Source organism: Pempheris klunzingeri, chromosome 21 (assembly GCF_042242105.1).
Source record: "Pempheris klunzingeri isolate RE-2024b chromosome 21, fPemKlu1.hap1, whole genome shotgun sequence".
Classification (NCBI taxonomy): Eukaryota; Metazoa; Chordata; class Actinopteri; order Acropomatiformes; family Pempheridae; genus Pempheris; species Pempheris klunzingeri.
This window is the reverse complement of record NC_092032.1, coordinates 15587282-15599831: the sequence shown is the minus strand read 5'-3', so window position 1 is coordinate 15599831 and position 12550 is coordinate 15587282. Positions and strand designations below refer to the sequence as shown.

The following is a 12550-nucleotide window of genomic DNA, read 5'->3' as shown; positions in this document are numbered from 1 at the left end:
CCTGATTAAAAGAGACATTGCACTTAAATAAGAAAATATGCATATTTACCATTTTAGCCCTTATCGAGTGTGTTTTCTGTGCAGACATGTTGCAGTGACATGCAAAGTGACATTCAAGTTATTACAAACTGATTGAAGAACTTTATTTAGCAGATAAGAATGAAAATGATTTTTCTAAAAGTTATAGATAAGTTATTTATTGTTAAAGTTGGATTGGTTAAAGAGTTTTTAATATCTTTTGAGATCAGTAAATCTGGAGGAAATCCCCAATCTTACCTTTTGTGCAGTTGATACTGCAAGAGTTAATCCGATCAGAGCAAGTAGAGTGAGTCCTCTCATCCTGACCATAGATTGGCGTCCCGTCTGCACATACACCTGCTTTATAGTGTTCACATCAGTGGGTGGAGACTGTGTGGAGACTCTTGTGGAATCAGCTGTAATGTATGTTACAAAGTTACTCCATGATTGGTCCTTTGAGCATCTGTATGCTGTATGCTCTGTATGCTTTTGCACTCATGTTAAGTCAGGTTATCTTAAGTTATGTTAAGTCAGGTGGTAAGAAGCTCAACTTCAAGACTCTGCAAGCAGTTTTTTGTTTTTATTAAGAACTGTTCTTTAAGTTGGTGATACTTAGTGTTTGTTTTGATGTTTTCTGCCCTCCAGGAATTAATGAATGTAGCTTTAAATTTAAAGCAGAGGACTCAATTTAGAGGCAGTTTTCTTTCTTGTGTGGGTTCTTGCTTTGTTTGTCCCGTGCACATGTACAAGGATGCAAATACAAGCACATGTGAGTGATGCGACACACCGATCCTGCCAATGAACCCGCCACTAATTACAGTGACCCCGAAAGCTCAACACACTGCAGAAGCCACAATACAATGCATCAAGCCACAACACGAACGCAACAAGCATGGTTTTTGAAATGTTTTATGAGGATAGAAATGCATTCAACAACTTTTGTTGGCTGTTTTTTATTTACAAGAAAGCTCCAAATGGCATCTTTACTCTCTGCATGGAAGCCATGTTAGTTAAAAAAGGATATTTTTAGCTCATTGAGAAAGGCACTTTTCATAATTTAAACACAAAATATTGAGAACAACGTCTATGTTGTCTCATTTGATGATCGGTTGTACTTTTTGCTTAAATTTTTTGCTTTAAGATTTATAGGCTACTTTTTGAAGTACATTGTGTAAATCCCAGTAAAAAGAATAAATGAATTATTATATGGAATAATAGTCTCAAACACAGAAACCATTTCAAGTTTCAGGTCTTTTGTCAATGAAATGCAGTTGTAGATGTGTACTAGCTGTACACATTTTTTAATATCTCCTTGTGTCTGCTGTGACATTGTAAATTTCCCCGTTGTGGGACTAATAAAGGAATATCTTATCTTACTTAAATTAATGTGCCACTTCTAACTAAGCACTTAATTAAGCAGCCTCCATAGACAGGAAGACACATGGAGTGTTGGAATAACAAAAATATATAAAAATGTAAAATATCTAAACGTCTTTTTAGAGGATCTTGCTAATATATCTAACTAATATAACACAATAATGAAATGCACGGTTATTTTTTTATCTATCTTTTTATTCATACTTACTGTGAAGTGCATATGTAAATCTGATCATAATTAATGACTACAGATTAATTAACCATTGATAAAGTTCATTAATAGTCTATAACACTATACGGGCGCGCGCTCTGCCACGCTGCCGTAGCGTGCACGCGATCCTGGTCGTTGCCATGACGCCCAGAGCAAACCACAGAGGAGATGTAGAAACAGCCGCTAAAATGAGCTCAAATTACCCTTTTTCATCCGAAAACTTCACGTCCGAGTCGCTCAGGTGGATTTGGTAACATTTCCCGTTCAGTCTGACACGTTTCGAGGCGGCTGAGGGGAGTTTTGTCCGGTTGTCGTCGTGTTTCGAGGTGAAATGAAGGCTCACGGCGGCGGAGTCGGAGTCTATGTCCGGATCAGACCAACGGCAAACTTCGCCCAAGGCCTCATTGAATGTCTCCCTGATGGACGGGTAACTTTATTCTAATACATTAAAACTACAAGCGGATAAAATATTAATTTTCATGGCGAATTTCGAAAGTTACCAGCTAACCAGTTTTATGTAGGTCCAACTATTTCAACAGCATATAACCAGCATTAATATTAAATTAGAGGTCCGTTCACCTTCACTAACTTCACCCGGGTTTTTTAACTAAAGTCCACTTTTATAGTTAATGTTTTCCTTTGAAAACATTAAAAGTCATTGCTTTCTTAACTTGCCCAAATCTAGCTACCTACCTTAACTTTTGCCTAATAGGCCTTTTTCATTGCAGACATTTTGTCATGTCAGGAAAAAGGCACGAGTTATTAAATGAATGATGGCTGCACCACAGTAAGTGAAGTGTCAAGTTGCAGGGCCCTGGTATTAATGCATGATTGATCACTATATTGGCTCACTGGGGCCAGTTAAATGGAGTGGTGCATCATTGATGGTATAAGTTTCACCTGTGCTTTTATTGCAATGACAAGTCAAAATGTGTTGAGTTTTACAGGGTTTGTATGAAGCTTACTCCATGAACTGACCAAGGGAGTTGTTTTATTGAGAAGCAAATGATAACTTGTATTATTGGTTGTTAATTTAAGTTATTTGGCAGAAATGCTAATGGTTCCTGTGTGTTAAATATGCCAGTTTGGATATAGAGGTACAAGTCCAGGATTAATATTAATAAGATTGAAAGTCACTGAATTATCTCACTCTTCAGTGGCCAAAATGTACCTCATCCATATTAATAATGGATACCATTACACAAAATTGACCAAATCTACCTCTTTACCTCCTGATATAATTGAGCAAAAATATTTCCTGTGTTTGGAAGTGTACACTTAAAACTTCTTTTTGTCTATTGTCCCTCAGACTGTAAACATCTATCACAGGAGAGACTCCAGAAAGCCCCACGACCACAGGAAAAGTCGGCTGAGCTGCCGGTCATTCCAGCTGGAAGGCGTCCTGCAGGATGTATCCCAGGAGGAGCTGTATGCCACAGTGTGCCGGCGGGTGGTACTGGGAGCACTGGATGGCTATAATGGTAGAGCTGTTTGTCTAAGATTTTTATAATTTTTCCTCCAAGAAACTAGTTTGTAGGCTATAGTGTTTTTAGTGCCTTTTGTTGTGTGTCTTTCAGGTACTCTGATGTGTTTTGGGCAGACAGGTGCAGGAAAGACCTACACCATGACAGGGTCCACAGAATCGTACAATCGGAGAGGCATCATTCCTAGGGCCCTTCAGGAGGTAACTCGCATCAAATGAAAATGTTTACCAGAAACAGCAAGACTGTTTCACTTGAGTAAAGTTTTTTATTTCTCCAACACTGTATTCAGGTGTTTGGAGAAGTGGAGAAAAGGACTGATTATTCCTTCTCTGTGCATCTGTCCTACCTGGAGATCTACAATGAGACCCTGGTGGACCTGCTGTCATCACTGCAAGACTCACCACACCCTTCTCCTCACAGTATGGTGGTGATGGAGGAGCCGGGCGGGGGGGTGTTCATCAGAGGTTTGTCTCTTCATCCTGTCCACAGGGAGGAGGAGGCTCTCAACCTGCTGTTTGAGGTGAGTGGTGGAGGTTTACAGCTGAAAAACTCTATTTGGCAAACATTTAGATGTCGTCATTATCTAAGCTTATATGACCAGGAAGCATTTTCCGTATCATTCTGATGGAGGTCCCCCTGCTCATGTAGAAGACTAGTCATTTTTATACCCTACAGGAGGTACAACCAGAAACTAGTAAAGAGGATGTAAACTGTAATTTTAATTTAATTTTAAGTCTATTTTTTACTGTTTGAATGTTTTAGTGCCCAGTTTTCTAGCAGTTTTTACTGAGTAGTTTTATGTTTCTGTGGTTTTAATTCAGGCCTATTTAATTATTATTTTGAAAAGATTGTAGCAGAGGAAGTGGTGATTTTATGGAAGAATAAATTGAAAGTTTAACCTTGATAAAGCTGTTCTTTCTTTACTCAGGGTGAGATGAATCGCATTATTGGATCTCATGCCCTGAACAGGATCTCCTCCAGGTCTCACTGTATATTCACTGTGCATATAGAGGTATGAGTTCAGTTACCTTAATAGTATACCATACATTGTGGTCTTGGTGCTCAAACAGTCCTTTTCCTGCACAAGTTTTTAAGTAGGATAAATGCCTGTTTCATTCACAGGCTCATGCACGGTCACCGTCCTCCACCAAGTACATCACATCCAAGCTGAATCTGGTGGATTTGGCTGGGTCAGAGAGGCTGGGAAAGACTGGGGTGAGTTTGAGATTGTCTGACTTTACTGTACTGCTTACAAAACATGTCAGACTGATTTGAGTAAGGTAATGTCCAGGTGGGATGCTGGCACCTTGCACTCAGTTACAAGTGTGGTGCTGCTAATATAACAACTTTCTCTTGGGATTTTTATCCTTCAAAGTGAAAAAATCAATATTGGAATGTCAGCATGTAACCTTTTCAGGGTATAATCTTCATTTATTTGTCATTTTACAACTCTCAATTGCACAATGAAATGTTGTAGTCCCTGTTGCTACAGAAGAAAAAATATTTTCATGGTGGAGTGCAGTGGATGAGTTAAGGAGTCTTGAGGAAAGAAGCTGCTCTGTTGTCTGGTGGTACGACAGCAGATCCAGGCAGCAGCAGGGTGAACAGGCTGTTGCTTTGGTGGGTATGGTCTTCTAATATCAATGGTGCACTTGGTGGTTTTAATACCTGCAGCAGAGTCCCTCTGTCCTGCTGTAAAAGTTGGCATGGGAATTTTGCTTAAAGTTTCTGAGTTTTTTCAATCAGGGTGGAGTGAAATGACCATGACAGGGTCTCTGTAATGCTGATTCCCAGAAACATCAAACTGTCAAAAAACCTAAAACCCACCTGCTTCATCTTGGTTTCACTGATGCTGACTGGTGTGTTTCTTCACCTCCTCTTTTAAAAAAAGAAAAAAAAAAAAAAGATCCCTTTCCGCTTCTTCCAGTCAGAGGGACAGCTGTTAAAGGAAGCCAAGTACATCAACAAGTCCTTGTCATTCCTGGAGCAGGCCATCCTGGCCCTGGCAGACCATCGCAGAGACCACATTCCCTTCAGGCAGACTAAACTCACACATGCCCTCAAAGACTCACTGGGTGAGACCCAAGCTTTGTTCTCTAATGATGCTAGGTAGTCCTGTGCAATGTGTAAACACTTGTTAAAAAATAATGAATTGCTGTTTCTGTAGGAGGGAACTGCAACACTGTGCTTGTGGCCAACATCTACGGTGAGGCTGCACAAATAGAAGAAACAGTAAGGAGTGGAGTATATGACATACAACAGAAAGCAGTCTCTTTCTTACTATACGTGGTGTCATTTCAGCTCTGGATGATAATGAATATTCTTTGCAGCTCTCTACACTGCGTTTTGCCAGCAGAATGAAGTGTGTCCGGGCTGACCCTGCTGTTAATGTACACATAGATCCAGCAGTGAGTTCACATGATATTAAACATACCACATAACACAAAAACTACTCTGAGAGGTCGTCCATGGGTAAAAATGTCTGTCATTTTTGTTTACAATCTGCATTGTGCTGTACTCTGTCAGTCCTCACACAACAAAGATCTTATACTATTGTGATTAGGCTCAGATCAACAAACTCGAGAAGGAGGTACAGATGCTGCAAGAAGAACTGTTCATATTCAATACACTGGTGAGTAGAGCCAGGGGCGAAATGGTGAGACAGCTCATATTTCATGTGTTCATGTGTTTATTGCTGTGGTTTAGTAACTTGTTTTATCGCAGGTCAGCACAAAATTTACTCCGTATTAGATTCAAAGTGTTGCTCATCTTCAATTGTTCAGCAGTATATGTGCAAACTCTTATTTGAAAGAAAAGGCAAATGCTGTTATTCCACCTGTACTAAAGTATGTAATCTCATGGTATGTTTTAGTACCAGATTGTGCTTTCTTGTGTCTTTTTAACAAATCAGAAACACATTTCAGTTCATATTAGACTTAAAATGTCATTCACCTTCACCAGGTGAACCACCCGCGCATCATGTACAAGCCGTTTTCTGAATCCCAGCAAGCTGAGATCCACGACGAGGTTCAGAGATACCTAGAAGGAAGCCTGGAGGAAATCCGTGTGAGAACATTGCCAAGAACTATTATAAGCTAGTGTCACTTCTCTCTGCCATACAAAATTTTGGCTTTGAATTGTCATCTTTAAATTTCTCTCTGCATGACGTGTAATTATAGATCACAAGTTTAAAGCAGGTCCAAGCTGTTTTCGCCCAGCTCAAGCTTGCTGTGCAGTGAGTATCATCTACCTTTTTTAATTTTCCACTTCAAAATGGGTTCATTTAGAAAAAAAAAACTTGGAAGAAGGCTTTATTTGTTTATGGGAAGTGATTCAGCGTGTTTATGGGTGTGAGCAGGGAACAAGAGCAGAAGGTGAAGGCTCAGCTTTGCCAGACCTACGACTTGGTGGAAAAAAACCAGAGTGCTGACACAGCTGCTGTCAAGGTCAGTCCACCTCTGATACACAGTAAAGGGCACTTCATGGAAACTAGCATTTGTCTACTGCACTAAAGAACAATTGTCTAGAACAATTCATTGTGATCGATCTTTGATTTTTAAACCCCTTAGGACTCAGATACCACAGGCAGCACTGAGGATGTGGAGGTCAGTTCAGGTCAGTCTCCTGATGCCAGGCGCCTAAATTCAACCAAAGCCAAAGCTAAGAGGTGTAGGGAAAAACCAAGGTAAGTGACCGAAGCCATAAAACTGTACTGATACCCAGTGTCTTTAAATGTGACTATTCTCATAACAATTCAAATATTCTCAGTTTCTCCTTGAAGCAAATCTTCTGGAAGAAACACATCTCTTAATTCTATAAATGGAGTTATAGTCTGCACATCCAAGGGTGCACTGCAAACAGGAACTGCTAATAGCTAATTCTGCATTACTTTTGATGGTGTCAATTCACATAAGTGTAACAAATATTGTAAAAAAAATGTAAAGAAAAAAAACAAAACACAGGCTTATTATTTGAAGTTCTCCATGGCAACATTATAATTTCTGTTTCAATACCCCAAAAGCATTAATGGAACTGTAGTTTCAAAACTTTAAGCTGGATTTTCTTCACACGAGAAAATAATTATGACGATTATAATAATGCTACTATATATCTTGGGCAATTTTACCTAAATGAGGCTGAGACAGTCCGATCATATGGTGTCACAGACTTTGCCTCACTCTGGAATACAACATTAAATGAATAACAAAAACATATTAGACAAAAATGAACAGCTGAATGAATAAATGCAGGTCATCCTATGTCCAGTTATTAGCCTGCATCTGCTTGACCGATTGATGGATTGATTGCAGCCTGCAGGACTGGGCTAAGTTAAATACACTAGTTTGGTTTTCCTAATGACAAACTGAATGTGTTTATCCAGCCAAGGTAAGAGACAAGGAGAGGGGAGTCCAGTTTCAAGAAAGCATTTGGAACGTGCCTCCAGATCAAAGCTGAAACCCATCCAGGCGCCTGAGCTGGATCAGGAGTCACAAGAACCAGACACTGAGAGCCAGGACACACAGGAATCACAACCGCCTGACAATGAAACCTGCTCCGAGTATGTGTGCGTTATGAATATAGTCTTATCTATTGAATGGTCAGCTCGGATATCTTTGGTAGTCCCATAAATGAAAGGTGCAGTGTTTGTTTTATGCACTGAAAACCTTACCATTTCTGCACAGCTCTCCTCCACCCAAAGAAGAAGCCTTTGAGGATTTTAAGATGGGACAAGGCAGCAAGATTAATCGCATCCTGAAGGAGAACAAGGTCGTGCTGCTGGAACGCCACAGTCTTCTTCAACAGCTCACTGAGGAGGTCAGTGCTGTCAAGAGAGAGCTCGACTGTACCGCAGCCACCATACAGCAACACAAGGACATGAGAGGAGGCCAAGGTACTTCTAATATTTGTATCAGTACAAACTGCTCTAGAAGTTCTTGTGAAATCGAGCCTTGTCTTTTAATATCATATCAGATCGTGGGAGAAAGTGTTTTTTGACAGGAAGAATTATGATTGGTTCATTTTTAGTGGAGATTTTAAACCCCCTTTTAATTCCAGTGGGCATGTGTCAAAACTCAGCTCAAAATGGGGTTTACTGCATTGTGTTGATCTGCGTCAACATGGCAGCCAAACATCTAGTGATTTAAGATATAGATATATTTTGAAGCCCTGACCAAAATGTATGGTTGTAAGGTTTTTGAACGGTTCTTTCAGTATTGGTTTGTACTGAAAGTCTTGTTTGTGAGATTGAAGAGGTTGTTTTCACTGTGTTTTTGTATGAAGGTCAGTATTTGGTTATGGAGGTGGAGCCAGGTGCCACTTTACTGATGCAGCTCAGAGAGCTGAAGGCCCTTTACCAACAGAGGTATAATGTGCTGCGTGACATCAAGGCAGAGGTGGACTACTGTCAACACCTTGTGGATCAGTGCAGGGTGCGCTTGCTCTCTGGTCAGTTCTCCAAATATCTTGTATCTACTTCTTCCCTGACAGCTCAGAGCGTTAACGGCTGAAACAATTGGTGCCTTAGAAAGTTTAAAAAAAAAACCACTTGCTTATGTGTGTTCCAGAATTTGAGAACTGGTATGAAAAGTCTTTCCTGGTACCCGAGGAGGAGGTGGACATAACTAAGGAGAAGAATGTCAAACAAGTGAGTAATAAAGCCTCTTTAAATTTCCAAATAAAAAACCTTCAGACAAAATAAAAACAGAACAGATGCATGATATAAGGAGTTTATGTATTCCCACTCTGGATCCTATTGACTTGCAGTGCAAGTAATTTTAAATAATTTGAATAAATAATACAAAATAATTTTTGTTGTGACTATCTGCTTCTCTGTTGGTCTCAGGAAGAGGATAACCCGCAGTCTGTGGAGCAGCCGCCGTATATGCTTCTTCCTGACGGCCCCCGCAGCGAGTCCTTCTACACCGCCCGCCACAGAGCACTAAAAAGGGTGGGTGCCCAGTCCTGTTTTACATCTAATGAAAGACAGCTCATTTCATCAAATAACGTGAAGTGAATGATTGTAAAGGTCATGACTCATAATTTGGAAACCATAGTTAAAGTGGAGGTGTGTAACAATCAATAATCTGAACAATTAAAGCTGTTTTCTGTTTCTACAGAGGACTAACAGGATGCTGTCCTTTACTCCGGTGCAGAGGAGCTCATCTGCAGGATCTGGGCGGAGAAGACTTCATCAAATTCAACCTGTTACCTAAGTGAGTTCATGTGCAAACTAAAGTTTGTGAACTACAGAGTTTACATGTGCTAAATGTGCTGTACATTGTAAGACAAAAGACACAACACAATGAATCAGCTTCTTAAATGAAAAGTAAAATTTATTATTCCTGAACCACAAAATAGACTTCTTTGGTTGTACAAATTCACTAGTTACAGTCTTGTATGAGCTCTAACCCTTGACCCTAGGACTTCTGACCCTTTCCCTCCAACCTATTTGCAAGTAAAAGCCCCCAAAGAGAACTCAAGACAAAAGGATAAACACAAAAACTTGAAACACTGCATTAATAATGTAGTGAAACCCATCTGGAAAAAAAGATTTACCTACTTGTAAGTTAAAAAAAAGGATATCAGCCATTGCAAATGTTATAAAACAAACTGAATTTCAGTCAGTGAGAGCAACATGGAAAGCTATCATTAGAAGACCCTACATTAAATTAACACAAATGCTACTATGCTGTGATTCTGCAAAAATACCCATCAGATACATAAACTGACAGAATGTCAAGCAGTGAACTGAATGTCTGAATGAGATCAATGACGTGAGAGGGATTTCTAATCTGTTCTGCCTCTCGCAGCTCTCCCATTAACAAACCAATATACATGCAGAGAGCACCCCGATACCAAGCCTGTCCAAACCCAGACACATCTGCAGTCCAGACACTCACTTGGTTTGGGTCAAGACTGGCTCAGTTTTCAAACCCAAAGGTTCCTTTCAGTATTTGTACATTATTCACACAATAAATGATTTCTCAGTGGCATCAGATTTAAATTAACCGTAGACAGAAAAATAAAACACCTGCTACCTTCACGTCACTCTGGAATACCTCCAGATAATTCAAGGATAGAAATAAATGATTCACATTGATAAAAAACAATACCCTAAATAGGGCAGGGTAAGTACCATTAATTAGTAAATGATGCTAAAAATGCAGGTTGCCAAACTTGGTTATTTGATTTTCTGAACTATTGATCTGTAAAACTGCCAGCTCGTCTAGATCAGCCGGTGTCACCTGTTGACACTGATGTTTAACAGCTACAAGCCATCGAATCTGTAGTTTTGCCATTCTCAAAAACCCCTGGTACATCTTTATGAAGTAGATTAAATGATATAAAGTGATATGCAATTCATAGAGACTCATAGAGCTATCATAGAATTTTTAATGAGAAATTATAGACATGCTCTGTGTCCTAAAGGTTGGATGGGTTAAAATATTGTAAAAGAGAAGGCCTTCAATTTGGATAAAACGTTAAAGACAATAAATTACTTAAGATGCATTCTTAAAAAGCTGATCAGTGGCAGTGCAAAAAAAAGGATATGTACTGTTTATTTAAAAAAAAGCTCTCCACAATTTATGACGGTGAAGGTAGCAGGATGTTCCCTCCTCAATTAATATTTACACTCCTGTCCGCCCAAAGTCTCAAGACACCCCTGACACTTTACAATCTATTCACTGAAAGCCTAAAAATATAATTCAACAAGTTAGTATAGCTATAACCCATTTCTTTTCTCTTCCAGTAAGTTTTTTAACAGCAAAATCATTGGAGGTGCAAAAAAAAAAAAAAAAACCTAAAAACTTCGGTCACCGTTCATTTTAAAATAGATCAGCTTCTACTAGGTAAACCGAGCATAGAACAAAAAAGACTGGTCTGTAAGTAGCAATCCTAGCTAACCACACTAGCTCAACTTGCCAACTCATCCACAGACTGTACAGGCAAGACTGGCACGCAGGATATAAGTGAGAGTGTACGTGTGGTGACTATCAGCTTCGTTGTCTCTGCAGTGGTTATATATATAGGAGAGTAAATCTCGCTCTACTGACACTGTGTAGTGTTTTAGTGACTCTGCACCTCTTGTGGACACACCAGTGTTCCACAGTGCATGTAAATGTGTGTGTGTGTTCGCATCTCTGTGTGAGGTGTTACGTGGGCACAGCGGTTTCCAAGCTGCGGCGGCCCTGCCTCAGTTTGCGCTTGTTGCTATACAGAGCCATCTCCTCCAGGGCTGAGGTGGTAGTCAGCGGGGGGGGTACCTCGGCCTCAGGGCGTGCAGCGGACCCTAGACAACAACAACAACAGAACAACTTTAGTCACTGTAATACATCTATGAAGCTGCACCAGTTTAACTTATGTTCACTTGACAATAACTCCAACACCAGCTGTGGAGCATTTGACTGGTGAGAAAGCAGATGCGTCCCTTAAACCTGCAAAGAAGCCCCGTATTCAGAGAAGCAGCTGTAAACAAGCAGGGCCCAAAAAACACCCAGCGACTGGCTCGGTTAAAGATTCTCTATACGACACTCCGAGCATTAAAAGAGCAGCAAACAACCATTTCACATGTAAAGATACAGTGGGGTAACGACATCCTGGGCAGAGGATGAGGTCACACACACACAGACTTTGCCGACTCAGTGAGCTAATTTAGCATGTTTGTATGACAGTGATAGAGATGTCGGGGGAGAGTCTGGGCTTTCTGCTGCACTGAGTGAACTGCTTGGGCCTGAGGCTTATGTTTTATAATTCATATGATAGTAGAATTTAACAGAGGTGTTTACTTGTTAGACTGAGCAGTTGTACAGAACAGTTTGCTTTGGTGGTGACAGCATTTATCGATTTTGAATATAAATCACCTACAGCCACCTCTGTGGGCTTTGCATTCAAACTCACTTCAGCAATTAATATGCAATTCCATCTTTAAAAATCTTTTTTTGCAGGTGGATGAAATGAGGTAATTACGTGTAGCAATGGGTTTACACATTGACACATAATTCCATCAAGTAAAACTGAAAATAATTTCTACAAAGTCTTTAGAAATGAGAGAGCAGCATACTGCATAACTACATCTGTTAAAATCCTTCCAAATGCTTCCAAATAACGTCAGGGGTAAGGGAGACTTCTGATGACAGATTTGCTGCATGCATTCACAGATTTAACCTGGTGTCGTGAAGGGAGCTTGACGTTAATCCATTATACTGTTGGTGTCAGTCAATGCTTTGAACAAATTCATGCACAGTCTGGATCACGGTTAGTGTGACATAATTAGATTAGACACAGCAAAGTTCTCCTCCACACTGATCTCTGCTTCAAATGCCGCTTCACGTGTGATGGGCGGCAGCAGCAGGCGATACACACCCAGGTAGAAACACCCGTCTTAATACCTGAAGCCACAGTTTGCCACACAACTGGCAGGTTAGAGTATAAATGCACAAACCAACACACACACTTCTCA

General features: G+C 40.1%; 2 protein-coding genes across 3 annotated transcripts in view; one reads left to right on the top strand and one right to left on the bottom strand.

Moving 5' to 3' along the window:
• Positions 1–1937: 1937 nt before the first annotated feature.
• Positions 1938–9420, top strand: kif9 (kinesin family member 9). Its single transcript, XM_070853435.1, has 20 exons — positions 1938–2033; positions 2916–3087; positions 3184–3290; positions 3380–3610; positions 4019–4102; positions 4213–4305; positions 5018–5165; positions 5258–5322; positions 5421–5498; positions 5654–5722; positions 6052–6156; positions 6270–6325; positions 6449–6536; positions 6660–6775; positions 7472–7654; positions 7773–7981; positions 8371–8535; positions 8655–8734; positions 8933–9037; positions 9207–9420. The coding sequence occupies exons 1-20, from the start codon at positions 1938–1940 to the stop codon at positions 9300–9302; spliced, it is 2346 nt and encodes a 781-aa protein (XP_070709536.1). The 3' UTR covers positions 9303–9420.
• Positions 9397–12550, bottom strand: part of scrib (scribble planar cell polarity protein) — a 64326-nt gene continuing 61172 nt past the window's right edge. For both annotated transcript variants that reach the window (XM_070853433.1, XM_070853434.1), the window contains one exon: positions 9397–11380. In XM_070853433.1, the coding sequence (XP_070709534.1) occupies positions 11244–11380 (137 nt within the window). In that variant the 3' untranslated portion in view covers positions 9397–11243. The remainder of the gene's footprint in view (positions 11381–12550) is intronic.

Excerpts from the sequence above, each read along its gene's own strand:
- kif9 (XM_070853435.1), top strand. The coding sequence starts at position 1,938 with ATGAAGGCTCACGGCGGCGGAGTCGGAGTCTATGTCCGGATCAGACCA. Across the intron at positions 3,088-3,183 it reads AGCACTGGATGGCTATAATG|GTACTCTGATGTGTTTTGGG; the intron begins GTAGAGCTGTTT and ends TGTGTCTTTCAG. Across the intron at positions 5,166-5,257 it reads TGCCCTCAAAGACTCACTGG|GAGGGAACTGCAACACTGTG; the intron begins GTGAGACCCAAG and ends CTGTTTCTGTAG.